The sequence below is a fragment of the Branchiostoma lanceolatum genome, chromosome 9 (assembly GCF_035083965.1).
Source record: "Branchiostoma lanceolatum isolate klBraLanc5 chromosome 9, klBraLanc5.hap2, whole genome shotgun sequence".
Lineage (NCBI taxonomy): Eukaryota > Metazoa > Chordata > Leptocardii > Amphioxiformes > Branchiostomatidae > Branchiostoma > Branchiostoma lanceolatum.
This window is the reverse complement of record NC_089730.1, coordinates 14,323,280-14,344,523: the sequence shown is the minus strand read 5'-3', so window position 1 is coordinate 14,344,523 and position 21,244 is coordinate 14,323,280. Positions and strand designations below refer to the sequence as shown.

At 45.5% G+C, this 21,244-nt stretch overlaps 1 protein-coding gene across 1 annotated transcript in view; it reads left to right on the top strand.

Annotated features, from left to right (window-relative positions):
• Positions 1 to 4,271: 4,271 nt before the first annotated feature.
• LOC136442619 (E3 ubiquitin-protein ligase TRIM45-like) overlaps positions 4,272 to 21,244 on the top strand; it is a 55,713-nt gene continuing 38,740 nt past the window's right edge. The window contains exons 1-3 of the mRNA XM_066439564.1: positions 4,272 to 4,287; positions 4,599 to 5,500; positions 6,261 to 6,870. Coding sequence (XP_066295661.1) covers positions 4,272 to 4,287; positions 4,599 to 5,500; positions 6,261 to 6,870 — 1,528 coding nt within the window. The remainder of the gene's footprint in view (positions 4,288 to 4,598; positions 5,501 to 6,260; positions 6,871 to 21,244) is intronic.

The following is a 21,244-nucleotide window of genomic DNA, read 5'->3' as shown; positions in this document are numbered from 1 at the left end:
AGTACGATACGATTGGAACACATGGTCTCCGTTATAAGACGTTATTACAGCAAGATTTTCCTTAGATAGTCGTAAGTTGGTAATGAGTGGAGATGACTTACGACAATGTCTATATAAGATAACAACAGTTGTAAACCTTTACAAGACGTGTAAGTTATAAAACCCAGCGTCCTATCATTCTTCCAATCTCGCTAGTACAAATCTCAAACGTTATGTGCACATGAATTTATACTACAGAGCCTGTATAAGTTGTATAAAGAAACAACTTCTATTACAGAGCTTGTACAATCTACGTATAGGAACTACTTCCATATTAGAGAGCTTGTATAAGTTGGATAAAGCAACAACTTGTATTACAGAGCGTTTACAATTTACGTAAAGAAACTACTTCTATATTAGGGAGCTTGAACAAGTTTAGTTGCGTGAATAAATGACTTCTACTAGTATTACAGAGCTTGTATAAGTTGCATGATGAAACCACCTATATTAGAGAGCTTGCATAAGTTGCATAAAGAAACTATTCATATTAGAGAGCGTGTGCGTATAGGTTTCATAAAGGAGCAACTCGTAAACGAGATGGGGAGGGGGGCACTACCACCGACCCCGTAAGTCCCAGCCAGGTGTGTGTAAGAGCCCGAGGAGAATGAAGCAGACGTGACGAGAATGGCGGATCCTCATCTGTCAGGTCATGGGAGAAGAGCAGGGTTTATACTCGGGCAGAGGACGCCGGAGGCTGCATTTGATTTGATTTGATTTGATATTTTATTAGGATGTAAAGAAATGCATACAGCAATAGCGGCCCAACTAGCCGAAGGCTATTTAGAGGGCAAGCTAGCCCTGGTAGCTGGACAATATTCAATAAACAATACAGATACAATACACAGCTAGATGTAAATGCGTTTGCAGAGAGTTTTTACGTAGGTTGTACGTGACATTCTCTCTAACTCATCCAGTTTTCTCTGACACACATTTGCTTAAATTCCAATGCTCAACATCTGCTTAGTCCGGAGATCAGAATTATCCCGACGAAGTCATCAATATTATGATTTTTGATATCGATATGGGGGAACAACAACTGTCATGAAACACTTATCCTGTGTTGCATTCGACAATCTAAATCACATTTACAGTTGATGGATTGTCAAACGACGATTCGTGCTCTTTAGGTCTGTACAATGTATATATATCTTATAGTCTTTATGAGTAAACAAAGGTTGTGCATTTGTATTCTGCCGTCTATTTGCTTCCCTGTCAGCTGACTTGTGTAATTCTGCAACGTTATCATTTCAGGACTCAATGATTTCGTGTTTACACAATTCCATTATTCTACTTCTTGGTTCGTCCCTTGTATAGTCTGTGTAAGGTTTTTGTCTCACTGTTGATCTGTCGCAACGAATGAATGAATGGCTTTCATTCAGTGTGCATAAAAACAACAGTGTCGCAGGCAACCATTGGTTGCCTGAATTGCGCTGTAGAGTATATCAATGTATAATTACATGTACCAGTCAACAATCATGTTTCATTCCGTTGGATGATTCATTGCACATGCGTGTGTAAAAATTCGAAACTGATAAGAAGTGAAGGGAAGATCCCAGAACAAATGTGTTCAGCGTCCACACATGAAAGTCAGAGATCCGTGACGAGCCTTACATGATGCATGAGCAGATGCATAGTTGTTGATATCAATATGAAGTCTGCGACGCAAGTCAATGCGCACACCATTTATTTTCTAAAACATCTTACGGCTGCCATTTCGCCGTCTTAGGTCCATAAGTCAAGCCAGCTTCTGTCTCGGAATGTTTCCTTTTCCGATAGTGAATAGGCCCGAATATCGATCGACATCTTCTTGACTCTGATATTCTTCTGTGCAGCGATTCATCTAACACGGACGTCATGAAGGGAGAACGGTTAGTTTCATCTTGATTTTGAGTGAAAGTTACACTTTTCAAACACATTAAAGCATACACGTACGTGCACCCATCGTACCCAATGTGGTTGGATGATAAAAGAGCGACCAAAATAACTATATATGTACATTCACATGTATAGTACTTACTATATCTCTTACTATGCACTTCTTATATCTCGCGGCCGAGCAGTGTCAGTCTAAAAGCGTCCTCTGGCGGGTTTTGACGGTAGTGAAGAAGTTGGCATTCAAGATACACTAGATCTTGGAAGGCTAGCTAGCTTTCCTGGTATCTGTCCCTGTTTTAGCTTCGTGTGCCCTGATCAAGCTACAGGAACAGACTACAGACTATCAGAATTCATCACGACTACTTCTATTCTTGCAAATTGCAAAGCGATTGTGAACTTGACACAAAAGGTCAATAGTCTAGATACGTGTATGAGCGGTAACTTACTGTTTGTGTGTCATAAAGGTGGTAGTGGTGGCTTAGTTACATCCGTTGGGGTCAGGTGTTCGTAACAGCGCTATGGCTAGCTGTCCAAAATACCATTTGCCTATGGCTGAAAATAGCAAATAAGCCATCCGAAACTCAGGTCGCAATTCAATTGAACATACAGTCAATTTACTACTCTATGTTAGGTTCTGCTATTCGATCACTGTCAAAGTTTCCGCACACGACTCGACCACGAAATTGACTCACTGTAAATGTCTTCACCCTTCACCGCCGGCAAATGCCAACGTCGATATATTTACGTGAATGGTGCAACTAAATTCATTATTACACTTGCCTGGTGGCGAGTATTATTGAATAGCCAGCACGGTATCGCCACCAAGCCAAGTACGATGGGTAAGGAGAAACTCTGGTTTTATTGCTATGCCAAGAATGTATAGACGTCACTTTGCCCCCAACCCCATCCGTAAGACACATCTCGCTAAAGCCCAGGTTACACATAGCCGAACATGGCTCCCAACTCTCCCCCGACCATGGTTAGAGTGAATCGGCAGTGATTCGGGAGCTAAGTCGGCTGGCGTTCGGCAGAGTCGGCTGGCGTTTGGCTGTGTCGGCGGGTGTTCGGCTGTGCCAGCCGAATGTTTTGAAAATTTCAAAACATTCGGCTCTGGACGGAGGGTCTGAAATGGGTCGGCTGGTGTTCGGCTGGTGTTCGGCGCGGTCGGCTAGTGTTCGGCTGGCATTCGGGAGCGAGTCAGCAGTAAAATTAGAACCTTAACCACGCCAGAAACACTACTGACTTACTCCCAACTAGTTTCCAACCTTCCCATAACTAACCCCAAGGTCGTAGACAAATCTCTGCTAACTAATTCTCAACCAAGTGACTACTATCGGAACGTGGGCGAACCACCCCGACCTTCACACGACCAAAAATAAAGACGAACACTAAAAGCAGTATCAAAGCTAGCCATGATCCGAATTCGATCTCTTGGTGATGTTAACAACATAATAGAATGGATTATTTTAATTAAAAACGAAAATGGCCCCTCTTTTGAAAGTCGCTGAATATATCAATTTCAATGCGTGAGAGGGTCTGCAATCGGCCGGGGATTAGTCAGGAGAGATTCGGCAGTCTGCGGCTAGAGGTCGGGATGGTTGGGAGTAGGCTAGAAAGCATTCGGGGCCCATTCGGGAGTGATTCGTGTACTGGTTAGGAGATGATCGTCGCATGTTCGGTGCCAAAGATAGGCGTGGCCCAAAAACTGGTCAGACTGCTCCCGAACTTCAGCCGACCTGAGTCGGCTGGTGTTCGGGAGCCATGTTCGGCTATGTGTAACCCGGGCTTTACACCCCTTCCACTAAGGACTCAGACCGTACTGCGACCGCTGAAAGACTAAAGATTACAGAGATCGCTCAACGAATTTCACAGATGAAAACGAATTTCTTTTACGTTTTGTGGCGTTATCTTCTAAACCATACTTGTGCGTCTTGCATAATATTCCGATTATGAAATCAAAGGTCACGTAAACGCAATTTGGTCCCTGCACGGTCGCACAGCGATCGCCGTCTAGTGGAAGGAGGGCCTAACATAGTCTGTATAACGCAAACTCCAGCTGTCCGGGGGTTTCTCTCCCCTCCCCTCTTGGGTTGGGAGCCGATTACAGGACGGCGAGCAGTCACAGAAGGCTTGATTGAATTCAGGCTAGGCCTAACATAGACCTTGAAAAACCTGGACAGTAAAACAAGCACACAGAGTTATTAGACATGTGCGTGGGCCTCCCGGGGTCTTACTGGTTGAACTAGGAATCCGTCGGATTTCAGTATGTGTCCGTACAATTTACGGTGCGTTATATATGTTCCACTCTGACCTCGCCAATTAAATACCTTCTGAGATTTATTGTCCCCGGTTAAGCTATGCCGGAAACAATTTGTAAGGGGCGATCCGTTATTGCCTCTGGTGTCTGGAAGGTGTTGCCTGACCCAGATCCACACTTCTGTTTTGGTTCAGAAAGGTTTCACAGAAGTTTCAAATTCTATAATCTTTTTTAATTGTTAGTTATCAATACATGTAATACTGCGTTTTATGCTTTGCTCAAATGGCCAAATCTGGCAAACACTCCAAACCCAGACATGTCAGCGGCTACACGATCACACCTGCGAGCTGACAGATGTACAGATAGCTGTAATTTCACCCTTGAACACTTCTGGTTCTCTTGTCGGTTTGTGAACGGTCCCTGTCAGTATTGGATCTACGAAAACACTCGGCGTCCCGCCATCAGGTTCCTATTACCCGCTCCCCGGACGAGCGGCAGCCAATAGGCGAGCAGTCTGCTGCCCCGGCCGGTCAAGTCGGGTCATCCGGCAGCCAAGACTTCTCAGATTTACACAACAAGAATCTCAGATGTTCTCAGTCTGACGACCCGGGCGGCTGGCAGGCACGTAGCGGCATCAGCCTGATCCTCTCTCCTCGTCCTCGTTTGTCAGGAGGTGCGACAAACCCTGCACACAAGATGTCCAAGCCTCAAATGAACGGCTTCGCGAACGGGTTCGCGCCCACTCCCCTGAACGCGGCCAGCCCTCGGCTGCGGTGCGGGATCTGCCAGCAGAAGTTCTCGGACCCGCGGGTCCTGCCGTGCCTGCACTCCTTCTGCTCGGCCTGCCTGCGCACCATCGAGCCGTACGCCGTCGGCGGCGGCGCGGACGACCGGGACAGCGGCTCCATGTCCGTCCTGAACGGCTCCAGCTTCTCCATCTCCGTGAAGGGCCGGGACACCACCACCATCCTGTGCCCGTCCTGCGACATCGAGGTGGACATCCCGAAGAACGGCGTGGAGGAGCTACCCTCGGACTTCATCATCAACAACGAGCTGGTCATCGCGTCGCTGAACCAGGAGGCGGAGCAGATCCTGTGCGGACTCTGTACGGACACTAGTAGTCTGGAGGGTTCTCGCGCCATCGCGCGCTGCTTCGAGTGCTCCGTCAACCTGTGCGGGTTCTGCGTGCAGGCCCACAGGCGGCAGAAGAAGACGTCCGTCCATAACGTCCTGACTCTGGACGAGGCCAGACAGAAGGGGGTGGGGAGGGTGAGCCAGCCGGTCGTCTGTGCCGTGCACCCGACCGAGGAACTTCGACTCTTTTGCCAGGTGAGCATACGTGGTTATTAACTGTACAATCCCTACTTTCGCACACACAGGTGTTATGTACATGTATAGTTGTCAGACTGGTCTTGAACTTCTTCAACTTCTTCTCAGACTGTTTGTCTCCGAGGCGTGACACGTCTTTCGACCCGGCAACTTTAGCAGAATTCCCCAGACCACCTCTAGTCCCACGGCAACTTCAGTGCGATTGTTCATTGTTTTCAGACCTCTGCAACACATGTCCTGACCTATATTTAAGACCAGTACCAGACGGGCACCTGGGGCTTATAATTATACCAACACTGCGCAGGAAATTGAAACATCAAAATCTGTACAACATGACTACCTGCTAATCGTAGTATTCGTGGATTTATTTTCCTTAAAAAAGGAACATTTTACAATTACTTGACTTCTCAAGTAGAGTTCGTCGGTTATAATGTTTAAAGTCAAGTTTGTCGGTTATAATGTTTGAGTTATGTTGTAAATGTGATAGCTATTAGGAGGATTGGCTTGGAATGGGACCTCACGTAGCAAGACAACTTCAGCCAAGACGAACTGGCAATCGCTCAATGACAGACGTGCCAAATGAATGAATGACAAAATACTTTTGACGTACGCTACTGTCGGGAACGTGGCTTTTTGACTTCTCTTATTAGACTATTGAAGAGAACATCAGTAAAACAGATGTTTCATTAGATAGTAGAAACGTGATACTTATTCCTAGGTGATTATTCTTTGATGTTTTCCAACTCTTCTGTACGTGCAGACATGCGACAAGCTGGTGTGTCGTGACTGCTGTCTGGCGGAGCACAGAGAACACGAGTGCGCCTTCGTGTCGACCATCAGCGACAAACACACCTGCGTCATGCGCGAACTCCTCAACCAGACCGAGCCCAACCTAGACATCCTTCGGAAGGCCCTGGACGGCATCGCGGCCATGAGTCTCGCCGTGCGCGACCGGGCCGAGAAGGTGGCCAACGAGGTGCACCAGTACACCGACTCGTACGTCAAGGCTCTGCTCATGCACCGCGACGCCCTGCTGGACAGAATCGACCAGCTCCGCGAGGCGAAGGAGAGGAACCTGAGGATGCACCGGGTCCAGCTGGAGGCGATCCTGGCAGACTTCTCCACGGCGTGCGACTTCACGTCCAAGGCGCTGCAGGAAGGCTCGGACGTGGAGCTGTTGATGGTTAAACCCGTGGTGATGAAGCGGCTACAGGAGCTGAACCATATGAAGTATAATGTCAAACCCAAGGAGGATGACTTCATGAAGTTTTACCCCAAACAGCCGGCCGGCATGTGTAACGGCTTCGAGGTCTTCGGCGGAATCTCGGCAAAGAGCGTGGATCCGGGCAAGTCCACTGCCAAGGGGGAAGGTAGGGCAATGATCTTTTAAACTTTGTGTATACACGTAGCACCACTCAAGCATGTGTCATCTCTTCCGAACTTCAGTCTACCACAATCAAAACTCATTTTTCTAACTCCAGAAAACCGCCACACCGCAAAGTTTCGCTGAATTTTGTGATCGACAACGTCTGATTGGTTTTGCCCTTCAGTCCATTGCAACACAGTTGTTCCAATTTGAATCTGCCAACCGTTACGTTTTTCTAACGAACTACATGAAGTATATATGTTCAGAGGTTGACCTTTTGGTTCACAGTGGGCTGTACAGTGTGTCAAAGGACAATTATCTATCCGCCTTCTCAATTTTGCGATAATAATTTCCAGTGAAAGCCCACGGGGGTCTTTATCTTCATAATAACGTGTCAAAGGCTAGATATCTCTTTATCCTAATCTATGCGCTAATAATAGTTTCCAGAGGTACACTTTACTTGTACCCACAGGGGTCTATAAAACACACCACATGTCAATATGTTTGAGACCAGGTATGTATTTTCATCCCCGCTGAGTTTTGCGGTAATAATTTCCAGTTGAGGATTGTCTTGCTACTCTTGTACCCACAGGAGTCTTAACCGTTATTTCACAGTGTCAAGGATCAGTGATGTTTTCATCCCTCGATATCCTGCTAATAATTTCCAGCACTGGACTATCTAGTGAGACCCACAGGGATCCTCACCCTTATATCAAAGTATCAAATTTAACATGAGAACTATTTTCCTCCCCCAGCCTTACGCTAATAATTTCCAGGGATAGACAAGAGTATCCAGTGTGTTAAAAGTGGTTGGGGCCAATTTCTTATATCTTTTCATCCTCTCTGAGTTTTCCACTAATGATGTTTGGTGATGGATTTTTTGACCCACAGAAATCTTTAATGATAGAGGTCAAGGTCCCAAAGGTCAGTAATCTTTTTATCTCCTCGATTTTGCGGTAATAATTTCCAGGCTCGGTTTAAAGCTACCCGGTACACGAGAAGGTTTATGGACATTCCTACATGGTCCCTAGCCAGTCAGAACCTCGGGCGTGTGCCACAGGTCACGTCCATAATGATATCAGGAGCTATTTGTTACCTTCGCCAAGAAGGTTATGTTTTTGGTGCCATTGGTGTGTGTGTGTGTGTGTGTGTGTGTGTGTGTGTGTGTGTGTGTGTGTGTGTGTGTGTGTGTGTGTGTGTGTGTCTTTGTGTCTGTGTGTCTGTGTTCCTGTGTCTGTCTGTGCCTATCTGCCTGTGTCTGTCTGTGCCCGTGTCTGTCTGTGGACAGCATAACTCGAGATGCAGTGGATGGATCCTAATGCCATGATAGTAGGTCGGTAGGGGTCGAGAAAATGAAGGTCAACTTCAATCATGGGCTCGCTATCGGCTTTCTATACGGCATTGCAGCGGAACTTTCGGTTGTGGTATCTCATGTTCTGGTCGTGATTTTTGCGTGGCTGATAGCTGTTGTTTAATGATACCACAAGTTTGCGTTGCGTTGAAACATTACTATCTTCCGTAACTATATACATCTGCTTGGAGATCATCTCGCTTTCGGAGTTCTTCAGTTTGGTGTTGACCATATACGGACATGGCTTGTGTACGTCATCAATCCGGCCTCTGGTGTTTCATCGCATAAGCCAGCTAAACGGCCGCACGTGAGACTAGTCGCTATGACAACCTGACCCCGCCCAAAGACATCTGGACCGATTTCTGTGCTAGATTCTTGGGCAGGGAAGGTCGGGAGAAGGTTGAGGAGCGACTTGTTCTTGAAACATATTTCATTTCAGCAACCCCATTCCAGAGATACGTAAATGTGCTTACTCAGTGTGTTGCCTGTGTGATATATGTGGGTTTGGTGGAGCCATTTTGTTTCTACCGACAAGTGTCTAATTGTAAAAACGTGTCTCAAGTCGGCTTTACCAAGAAAAGTTTATTTCTTCTAGGAAAAAAGACTCATTTGAAATGATGTTTTCCAACAGAAATAAACGTTATTTGCACCTGTTCTATTGGCAAAGATTTTTCAGTTGGGACAGACAAAACTGATATGAGAATTAGGTAAATGTGAGGATCAAATGAAAAAGTCGTAAAAATGTAAATGAAGCATGTACTATACAGCGTAATTGAATGGAATGCTTCGGTTTATATATCTTTGTAAAGGGTAGCGACCATAATTTCATGTTTGAGACAGGCATATTTCTGTCAGATGATGCAACAAACAGCATAAAAATTCATACATTCTTATTTCTGGCACACTATAACAACACAATATGCCTATTTATGCTAACCACTATAAAGTATACAACGACCCATGGCGATACATAAACGCAACCTAAGTTTTGTTTTCCATCTAAACCTTAAACTTTGCGGTCTACTTGGGTCCCAAAATATTTAAAGCGAAGTTTAAGCCGACATCAGGAGAAAATGTGCGCACCGTCTGTAAATTCCTGTGGCATTTCCATGTTCCAGTGCCCGTGCCAAGTTCTTTACTGTGGACCAGCTGCGGTCTGAACTGGAAAACGGCTCGTCTGACGGTCTCAAACCATCAGTGCAACAGATGAGGCTACAAAGTACTCTTGCACAGATTTTCCTCAGATAATTTCCACAAAATCGTTGGAAGGGAAGGTTTTCTGACTGTCTTGTTGTCGGTGACAAAACTGTGGCCGATCTTTGATCCCAACATTTGTTTGAAGATTATTAACAGTTTCAGATCATATTGTAGTTACGATCCCTATCATTTTATCTAGAATAGCGCCGCGAGAATTGATACGAGTGCTGTTAAACCGATTTGTTCTACGCTTTAATTGCAAACGTCTACATGATTATTAATCTACGAGAAAGATTTGTGAAAAACTACATCAGAACGACATATTGGAGTCCGAGAAATATATTCCTGTTCCGACTTGATGACCTTGAAATAACTCACCCAACTGCCTGTGGGACTCATGACCAACCCACGCAGACGACATGAGCCGCATTTTCCACTTCATTAAACAGTAAATAATATGATAAAATTCATCCCCTTGTCAGCGCCTCTAATGAGGTCAGTGGGTCGTCCGTCTGTGGGGCATATTTCTGTGTCACGTTTCCAGGCCAAGGCCAAACTTGCAGAAAACGTTTCTGCAAAGGCTAACGGTAATCCTATGTATCTGGTGCATCTATAATCCTTTACAGTTGTTGCTATGTAGGCCTTCTTGTATATCATTGGTAGGTTCTCGAGAGTTATTGTGTGGGGAATGTCACCAAAAACTGATGGGTCCAAGAAGGGTCTAGAAGACATATCTGTCGCTTCGTAAGTTCTGAATTCACTTGAGCTCGTAGGTCCTTTTCTTGTAGCAATCCTTCTTATCTCTTCTTCAAACTCCGAGACATTCGTGCTCTAGCAAGATACACAGAAGTACCTTGTCTGATTACAATCAAGCTATTGCTATCTCTTTGGTATTTAGATAAACTGAGGGCTTACGCGTCTCAGATCTGGCGTCTTGTATGAGCAAAGTCGATCAGACCGCTACATCATCATGGCACCTTCCCTCCTTCAACTCTGTCCGCCGTACTGTTCAAAAGACCCGATCTCCCGACCTTCTCCCGATGGTTTATTAGCTTCTATCATCACCAGATCGGCAGGAATTCTAGTCCAATTACTCAATTTTCTGGAACTAATCAGCCCGGAGAGAAGCTGCCCTCTGGAGTTTATCAAACATCTTCAAATATGTTGTCGGCAAGCAATGTGTGTGACTGAGAGATAAAGTGTCTGTCCTCGTCTTCAAAGTGCCTTTTTTCAAGGCAAAATACCTTAAAGTATATTTATATCCTTATTTCCATATTGAAGGACTGATGAGCCTTCATCTGTGGTTGTGGCCCGTAGTGGGACACAACAGTTAAAGTTGTTCAAGAGTGGGAGGGGGGTGAAGTAAAGAAAGGTCGTGAGTATATTACCACCTGCCGCTCACCATTGAAGTGATTGTCGTCAACAGATTGTTTGTCTCTTTATCTGTTTCTGTATTAATGAATGGCCACCTTTCCGCGTAACGTTCTAGCTTCTAGCGGCTAGTACCTATCGAGCATCTTGCCCAATCCCAGAATCGCTCGATCGTCTAGCACTACGTTGATGAAGATTTCTCTGCCGCAATAATTGGCAACAATATTCACTCTATATCTAACGTTATATAGCCCAAGAGCTACGAATATGATCTGTAATACGTCTATTGGTTAGACGCAACAGTAACTCGTAGAATGACATTTAGTCCTATATGTCTATGTCTAATATAGACGTCTGCAGCCGTATATGCCATGTATGGACTATGCTTGTTTACATACCCTTGCAGTTATACCAAACGGAACCACCTGAAAGGGGGAGGTAGGCACTCAATACAAAGCCAAGGTGCTTGGTCCTGCCTCGGGCGCTCTGTGTCGTTTGAGACATTGAAAGAACAACTCTCACTGGACTAAGACATGGTAGTGGTACTTTTAAAGCCGTTCTTACTGCAATGCTTGAAGATTCTTTGGATAGAATCTGGCATGGTGAGTGTAAAATCCATTTGCCGTAATGCACGATAAATACCAAATGGGAAAAGGGCATGGCCATTAAAAATACCTCGCCACCGCCAGAGACTTGACCTCATTCAACTTTCTGTTTTACAGAGGATTAAGATTGTTTAATCACGATTCCTGAGGTTACACTACACAAAACCTCGTCTTTTTTATACTCCCCAGCCGAAGGGGTCTGTCAGGAGGTGATGACAGATACAAACAGTAAGGTCCGGTTTATCATTCAAGTTGTCAGCGTAGTTTCATTTGTATTTAATTGGAGGTAAACAGCGAAATACTGACTGATTACAGAAAGTACCTATGTCTGTCAGCGTTCATAATCTTGGTGTAAACACACACGGCCAACTGGTGCGCATGCAAAAGAAAGGAATGGATTTTATTCACGTTTCTAGTTTACCTGTAGCTATTTACCATGAATATTCACCTTGAAACTCAACCAGTAGGTACCCTAATTAGAGTAATGAGGCTGCTGTAATGTAAGTTTAGTTAAACGGTTCATCCCTTCTAAAATTGTCTTTATTTCTATTGTCTTCCTTTCTAGATATTACATGGCTGTTGGTACTGTTGTCATTGTGTTCTGTTGTGTTGTGTTGTGTTGTTATTGACCTCCTACTTTGAAACAGGTTGGTATCTGGCGAGTATGACTTATGCCTCCATTCTGTTTGTCTTCTCAAAATGTAATAGTGTATCAGCATATTTTGTACGATGAGTTAGTGGTCTTCCTTTTTACATAAACACCTCACAGACACACAAGCTGTGAGTTGACCTTGTTTATGTATCGAATCGCACAGGTCTCGCCGTTCTTGGTCCCATGGTAGCCATGGGTCAGTTGCCTGGGCGTGACCCCTCGTTCCCAGGATGCGCCTACTGCGTAGGTTCGGTGGGTGAGTTGAGGTTTGGTTACGCGATGGTCGCTCAGCCCTGTCCACCCTTTCCACCGTGTCTAAACAATACGAAGCCCCGGTAGTCCGATACACCAACACAGACTAGACCAGATGATAGATTTAATCGAGAACATCTTTTGATGTCGCTGTTGCTAGGCAACGTAGAATCGTTGGACTCCTCCCGTCGTCAGTTGTTCCTAAATGTTTCAGTAGCAGCGGTAAACAAACTTATCGGTAAACTATTACTTACGGTTACCACTAATTTACTACTAACTTATTATTAACTCATCACTTACTACTAACTTACTACTTACTACTAACATACTACTTAAACTTTGACTTGACTTAACTAAACGACTACAGAACTGTTTTTCCCTTTTAGTCAACAGTTGTTCCTATGTGGGTCATCATGTGATTGATACTGTCAGCTGGCAGCCACATTCCCGATGTGTTCCGCTTAGCTTTGCTTTTAAGGTCGTGAAATGGATTTCATAGTCTGAATAAACTGTTTAAGAGCTATATCATGAGGATCCAATGTTTTCAGGGGGCGGATATAGTCCTTTTTCCAACGTTCTTTTGCTCGGCCTGTTTGTTTCAGAAATTCCTTAGCCGCAGGTCGCAGACATCAAACCATTTGTACGCTTCTACAAACGAGGATGACAAGAGGGATGTTTATTATTTCACTCCAGTCGAGCCATTTCCTTGTATTTCCATTGGGAGTGCTGTGATTCCACGGAGTCTAAACTCTTTGGCAGGTCTGAATATGACTGTTGTAACGTTCCAGGTCCCCAGCCAAAACAGTAGCACCCTACTGTTTACCAGAAACGATCTGGGATCATTTCAATCTTTCAGTTTTACCCAAGGGTGGTGTCGCCATTGTACATTGACCATGCATTCTTTAGAAGATCTTAGAAGCTACTACTAGCTTCTTGAAGTAGATGTACGGTGGTTTCAAAGCAAAAGACTGTGTACCTTTCTTCGTGTACCTTTCTTCGAAACTCTAGTTCAGTAAAGGCCAAAAGGTCTCCCCGCATGCAGCCTTCGGGAACTGCGACTACTTCAAGCGCGAAGGAAATGGCGGAGAGGGAGAGAGAGAGAGACAGTCTTGGCTCGCCGTCTGCCTGTATCACTGGCTCCCGTCCAGGTGCGGAACTCCCACCGGGTGGAGCCGTGCAGATGTGCCGGTCACGAAACGAAAATAAGCCGCGCCAACTTCAGAAATATGTCCGTAAAAGACCTGGACGGAGTCGTGGGGCGTATACTAATAAACCACCCCGATGGGGGCAGTGAAACACGTCTCGGAGCTGAGGAGGGGGGGGGGGGGGGGGGGGGGGGGGCTGCTACGCATACGGAGTTATCTCCAAGCAGATGTTGCAAGGGAAGGTCGTAACACTTTCAATCAGTAACCTGTCCTGTTTTATGGCACACGAACAAGCAACTCCAAGCAGATGTTGGGTGTGAAGTCATAGATAGACCAGTGGACTCATAGCACTCAAAGTAAATACAAGGAAATGGCTCGACCGGAGTTAGATAACATTAAATTTGATGTTCTAACGTTTTTTTGTTCGAATTCTATCCTGATATGTTCTGCTAAAACAGAAAAACGTGAAGTGTTTTAGAAAGTTACGCCCCCTCCCCTCCGCCCTCCAACCTTGAGATTAGGTTCGCAAGGCTCTTAAAACACGTTGGAAGACACGACAAACCTTGGGGGATTACACTTGTGTAATGTTAGGGTCTAGGTTTATTCTAAAGCTGACTCCTGACGCTCGACATGTTGTACTAAGTTGTGGACATTGGGACAGGTCCAAACTGCTGGAGAAATACTTTGTGCAAAGAAGTACTCTGTGTAAAACGTTAGACTAAATGACCGTGCCGCCAGCTCAATAGGTGTACAAGGTTCGCGACAGTGTCGCTAAAGCCGGCGTCACAATTCATGCGAGCATCGGCCGATTTTGTAGATCGCCGGAAGCTCGCCGAATTTCAAATTCGCCCGAGCGTCGACCGTATTTTTCACTGAAAACCTGCCCCGTCACAAATTGAACAGAGCTCGGGCGACGTCCGTCGAACGCTAATAATCATAAATCCCACATAAGACGGTACCATCTCTTGGACACGGACGAAGTCAGAATCAAATGGCCTGGTAACAATCTCAAATTTGGACCAACTTTACTTTCTGAGTTGTGGCAAATCTGTAGGGCACAGGTGAAGTAGGTGGGCACACTGAAAATAATCACATAAAGAGGAATTTTGTTATAGACCAATCAAAATACAAGTGCAGGAGCCACAAAGTCAACAGATCAGTCGTTTAACCCCGATCCAAAAATTTTCACCAAATAGAAATCGACCGGAGGTCGGGCGAACGCCGTCCGAGCTTCGACCGACCGTTGACAAGCCTATCGACGCCCTGCCGACGCCTGGGCGTGCCTCGGCAGACAAACATAGATCTATAATGACTCAGTGGACGTTCAACTAGTCATTTTGTGGAGAAAAAACGCAGGAAGTGAAGTCAAAGCTCAAAAGTCAAGCCCCAGTTCATTAATATACAAATTGAAACATCCAAACCAATACCAAAATGGAAACAAGAAGCATTGTCTTCGGTGTCAACATTTTATTTGTAATTTTTTTTTTTAATGAAAATTTAACTTTGCACTGAATTGTCTTTCATTAGAAAAGTTTGGCAGCATTCTTCGACAAGTTGAAAGTAGTATTAGTTAATATTGCAGTATCATTTATCATCTTATGTTATAAACCAAACTGTCGTTTCCTTTTATCTATAAACAACAAGGAGTTCGGCCGAGGCCCGTCCAAGCTCCCATCAACACCTGCACAACGCTCGCCCGAAGCACGCTTTACTTTTCATGACTCGGCCGGAACACTGACGACGGTCGTCCGATTATTGTACAAGGCCCGTGCGAGGCTCGCACGAGGCCGAAGAGTTCGGGCGACCTCCGACCGACCAAAAATCGGGTCTAAAATCGTCGGATGCCCGCCCGAATATTGGCCGAGCGTTGTGCGTTGCTCGGGCGAGCTACGGGCAAACTGTTGACGAGCTGTGCGAGTTCCAAAATCGTCGCCGAGGCCTCGCTGAATTTAAGCGCAGCTTCCAGTGACACGCGAACGTCGGCCGAGCTCCGAAAATTCGCCCGAAGCCCGTAGAATCGACAGGACGTCGGTCGTACTTCGCCCGACAATCGCCATTTGGAGCTCGCCGACAAGTCGGCCGAGCTAATTTCTTGATTTGTGACGGGGGCTTAAACGATTTGCACGCGATGGTCGGGGCACCTAGGCCACTGCATTCCTCAATATAAGAAGATTTGAGAGCGCACCATCTATAACACATATGGCTTTTGTTCATACACATTTATTCTGTATATGTATTCATGAAAGGAGGAGCTTCATGTAGGAGCTTCAGGAGAGGCGATGTAAGAAAATTATAGTAAAAGTGCTTACTCGTTTTTCGGACGACGCCGCCCCACCCGGCTTCCATTGACAAGTGCCCGGCCATTACGTGGAACACCGAATAGGGAGTCTTTGGAAAACCGCTGTGTAACGTTATATCAACATGGCCTCATTCTTCCGTTGTTTTGTTATTCTCCAAACCTATATCTAGATTTGTTTCTATTACAACAAGATAACTTCTTCAAAATAAAACATGACCTTAAACACAATGAAACAATCAGTCTCAGTAGTTCGCGTTTACTCCCTTCTTCCGTCAACAAAATCAAGGATTTAGTTCAGATTGCCTTAAAATTGCTTGTTCTTATCATCGTCTGTTTCTGTTTCTTGGTCAGTGCCGACAGTGGTCAATCGTTATCTTAATAGTTCAATTTGATATTAGTGTAAGTTTCAGCCACATGTCCCGTGAAAAATGTCCCTCTTAGTGCTGCTAGCTGTCGAGTGTTGTGACTTCCATAGGCGTATCAACCATAGCGGTCAGGCATGAGGTATTTATGTTGAAAAAGCCACTTGTTTACGTTAGACTAATCTTTTGATCGGAATAATTGCAAAGAAAATAAACTCCTCCCAAGTGTTTCAATCAATTAGTGATGTGGCGTACTGTTTTGGATTTGCTGGTGACGCCTGATTTCCGCGTGTGGTAACGTGAGATATGGAGAAAATATAAATCGCGTTATGCCAAGATTGAATTGTACCCATCAGAAAGCCAAAATAAGCACATTTTGTTAGCCAATCACCATAGTTCTCCTTCAGATGCGTTCTCGCCACCTGTAGGTCACGTGACGCGCCAACTCTGACCAGAATCAGACGACAGGAAAAGTAGGACTGAGCGGGAAAATGACCATGCTGTCTCCACTTTGTATTGTACAGAGTTTAATTTTCGCACATGGTTTTGTATTCGTCATAAAATGTAGACCTCAGAATAGAAAGGTATAACTAAAAGAAGTCGAGTGGTACCAAGTGTATCCCTGATATTCCCTGTGCCTCTCTGTACACAGCTGACCCATCAGTTCGCTCCTTTGAGTTAAACACTTGCATATACAACTCCTCGCCGAAACAAACCTCGGATGCTTTACACACTGCACCTGGACGCTTAGACCATCCATCCGAAAAACTCGGGCGTGTTCAGAGTAGTAACATATAACACGAGCCCGCTTGTAGCGAACCGCTCGACCCGAATTATCCGGGGCGCGATCAAAGGCGAGCGGCCCGGCCTTCTTCTCGTGACCTCCCGGAGTCAATTCACTTTCTTCCCGAGTAAATTTCCTGTCTTAAATTGAGAAGACAGAAAACCGACGTCTTAAGGAATTAAGACTCTGTCTCGAAGCACACCCCAGAACGACCCATTGCGTAACGTGAGTGAAGTGGTCATTAAGGGACCGTTTCAGAGGTTCTTCCCTTGACACTTTTCACCTGTTTTACTAACTGTCAAGAAAGTAGAATATCGCCCTCTGAAGATGGGTTGAAATAGCTTCTTACTAGGGTAGCATCAAGTAGCTGTGAATGACCTATCTGAAAATGTTGCAATCTACCTAGTCAGAAGTCACCTCCATGAAAATGGAGGTATAGTTTTTGAGTTGCATGTTTGGATGTATGTCTATCCGCAGCAATAACTTGAGAACCTCTTGGTGGATTGTGATGATATTTGGTGTTCAGGTAGGTGTTGTGAACCTGACAGGCCATTGCGATTTTGGAACCTCTGGTGGCTGAACTTGGTACTGCAGCAAAACTTCCAGTTTTTGTCTTGGAAATGTTACCATCTTTTTATATATTTTCTACTGTATGGTATGTGGAAATGTTTAATGCTTTCTGCCATGATGCAAGTAATAGGCTCTCTCGCATCAGCAAAAACACCATGGTTTTTCTAGGATCACATTTGCACCTGTGCCCGTAGGGGGTGTAGCCCCGGCCGGGCCCCAAAGCCACAAATTTGTCCCGGTGGACTGCCGGACACCGGAAGGGTGCCTCTCGGTGTTCTCACGATTAGCTCACGGTGCGGCCTATTTGTTACCGGGTCCCGTGGTTGATTTTAACTCCATGTTTAAAACCTCCAGGGCCCCGGTCGTTCCCAAAAATAGCCAGGCAGTCGCATGGTTCCCCCTAGGGCCACGTAGGGGTAACGCCCGAAAGTGAAAAAAAAAGCCCGGCAGGGCCCCTTTTTCCTAGTGTGACCTAAACATATGGCAGGTTCAGTTCATCTGTAGTCTGGCCCTAGATCATTCCTTTTCTCGGCACACCTGGCGCGGCCCCAGCGCGGCTATGCGGGGTGGTGGAGGATTATGCGGTTGAACTTGTGTTTGTGCCGTCGTTACTGACCCGTCCCTAACAAACTGTGGTGGTCCTGACTGCGCCACACGCTTCGGTGTACACCATGCATGCCATACATCCCTGTCTGTGTATGGGGAGATCAACTTTGTAGGAGCTTCTTGATACGTTAGATGTTGATCAAAATGAGTTTCGGCCAAATCCATGGTTAAACGGGCTATTGTTCTTGTAGAAGAAACGTCCCGTTTCATGGTAACGTCTTCAAGACATTGTTCAGCAAGTGCTTATAATTAACTACATTCCAAAGTATTCAAACTTGAAATTGGTTCTGGCTAGCATGATACAACATGTTCTACCTATGTGGTAGAACATTTGACAAGGGTGACCCCAAACTGACCGGAACGTGACCTTTCTACTTCCGGGACCTTGGGTGATCCTAGGCCTAGAAGGAACAGGTCACTTGCTTACATTTTTGATTAGGACAGTATGGTCATTTTCTATGTGCAACCGACTTAAAAGTCAGGGTTCCATATTAGTATCATTACTTGTCCTCTTGTTTCTTACATGATCCATTGTGCTGTGTGACCTCTAAAGTTCACTGAAGGTCGTACAGAGGTCACCACAGACACATCAGTCTGGACTACTGACCGCCAAGCGCCATAAATCACCATATATCTTTTGCCCCCCCCCCATCTGGAAGTGTTTCCGACCATTCCCCTTGTCAATTTCAATTGGGCATGTCCTCCTCCTGTCGTGCATGATATTTTACACACTCAGTGACAATCCAGTATAGGTGAATATTAACTTATAAACAGTTGAAGAAATCTTCTATGTCAAGTATTTACCTGCCAGTGGAATGCTGTATGATGGCCCCTAACAGTTTTTGTCTGCTTGACGGTCACTGTGAATATGAAAATTCAACTTGGCACGTGTATCCTAGCTGGCGTTACAAGGAATGAAACATCTTCGTCTGGTATGGTGGCCGTAGGAACCTTAGAAATGATTAAAAATCTCTTGATTGTACATATTGAAAGAAGGCGTGCGTTTGGTATTGTGGGAACGTGGGTGGTGCAGGTAGCACTCAGGGTCAAAAATCGGCGTTTCATACGTCGGTTTCATACGCGGATAAAATTCATACGCGTATGAAACTGCCGTTGCGTACCAAATCCTGGCGGCGCGGTGGGTGGCTGGCAGAATTTTGTACGTCTGTTCGGTGGGCAGTTTGTTACGCGGCCGGGAAAATTTGGTACGTTCGCTCGGCGGACCGGGAAAATTTGGTACGTTCGCTTGGCGTACATTTTGTACGTCTGTTCGGTGGGCAGTTTGTTACGCGGCCGGGAAAATTTGGTACGTTCGCTCGGCGGACCGGGAAAATTTGGTAAGTTCGCTTGGCGTACATTTTGTACGTCTGTTCGGTGGGCAGTTTGTTACGCGGCCGGGAAAATTTGGTACGTTCGCTCGGCGTAGCCTGGTTTCAGCCAAGCCCCGTGTCCGCCCGCCGCCTGTAACGGCTATCCACCCACGGAGGGTAGGGGAGAGAAACCCCCGGACAGCTGGAGTTTGCGTTATACAGACTACGCTCGGCGGACCGGGAAAATTTGGTACGTTCGCTTGGCGTACATTTTGTACGTCTGTTCGGTGGGCAGTTTGTTACGCGGCCGGGAAAATTTGGTACGTTCGCTCGGCGGGCAGACAACTGCCGTTGCGTACCAAATCATTGGCCTTGCAAAGTTCTACTTCTAGTATAAGTCGGTTCAGCTGTGGGCGACGTATGAAATTTCATACGTGATCATTTAAAGGACGCCATTTTGTAAGTTAACCCAAAATTTTGTAAAATCAATAGACGCATATGACAACTGTATGGAGTGCCATACGTTCAAAAAATGATGCTATGTCGCGTATAAAATTTCATGTGTACGGATTTTGTGGGCGACGTATGAAATTTCATACGTGATCATTTAAATGACGTCATTTCGTAAGTTAACTTTAATAAAATTAATAGACGCATATGACAACTGTATGGAGTGCCATACGTTCAAGAAATGATGCTATGACGCGTATAAAATTTCATGTGCACGGATTTTTCATGTGTACGGATTTTGTGGGCGACGTATGAAACTGCCGTTGCGTACCAAATCCTGGCGGCGCGGTGGGCGGCTGGCAGAATTTCGTACGCCTCCTCGGTGGGCGGTTTGTAACGTGGCCGGCAAAATTTCGTGCGGGCCGGCAACATTTCGTACGCCTCCTCGGTGGGCGGTTTGTAACGTGGCCGGCAAAATTTCGTGCGGGCCGGCAACATTTCGTACGCCTCCTCGGTGGGCGGTTTGTAACGTGGCCGGCAAAATTTCGTGCGGGCCGGCAACATTTGGTACGTCTGTTCGGTGGGCAGTTTGTTACGCGGCCGGGAAAATTTGGTACGTTCGCTTGGCGTACATTTTGTACCTCTGTTCGGTGGGCAGTTTGTTACGCGGCCGGGAAAATTTGGTACGTTCGCTCGGCGGGCAGACAACTGCCGTTGCGTACCAAATCATTGGCCTTGCAAAGTTCTACTTCTAGTATAAGTCGGTTCAGCTGTGGGCGACGTATGAAATTTCATACGTGATCATTTAAAGGACGCCATTTTGTAGGTTAACTTTTGTAAAATCAATAGACGCATATGATACCTGTATGGAGTGCCATACGTTCAAAAAATGATGCTATGTCGCGTATAAAATTTCATGTGTACGGATTTTGTGGGCGACGTATGAAATTTCATACGTGATCATTTACTGGGCGTCATTTCGTAAGTTAACTTTTGTAAAATTAATAGACGCATAGACAAGAAATGATACGTTCAAGAAATGATGCTATGACGCGTATACAATTTCATGTGTACGGATTTGTCATGTGTACGGATTTTGTGGGCGACGTATGAAATTTCATACGTCATCATTTACTGGACGTGAAAGTAATTTTTTGCCGGAGCTTGCCAAGTATGCGTGAACATATGCGATATATTTTGGATTCTACGTTTGTTGGGCGTGTAGATTTTCATAGGCGGACAGAGGCGAGTACTTGTATGAGGTTCTTGTATTATGCTGGAATTTCGAGCTGGGAATGTCAACACTGATTTGTTGGGTGTATAGATTCTCATACGCGGACTGATGTTATGTTCAGCTCGTTATTATGTTTAGCCATACCTAGTATGGCTCAACATATTGTTTTTGTTCACGTTCTTCTTCTTCT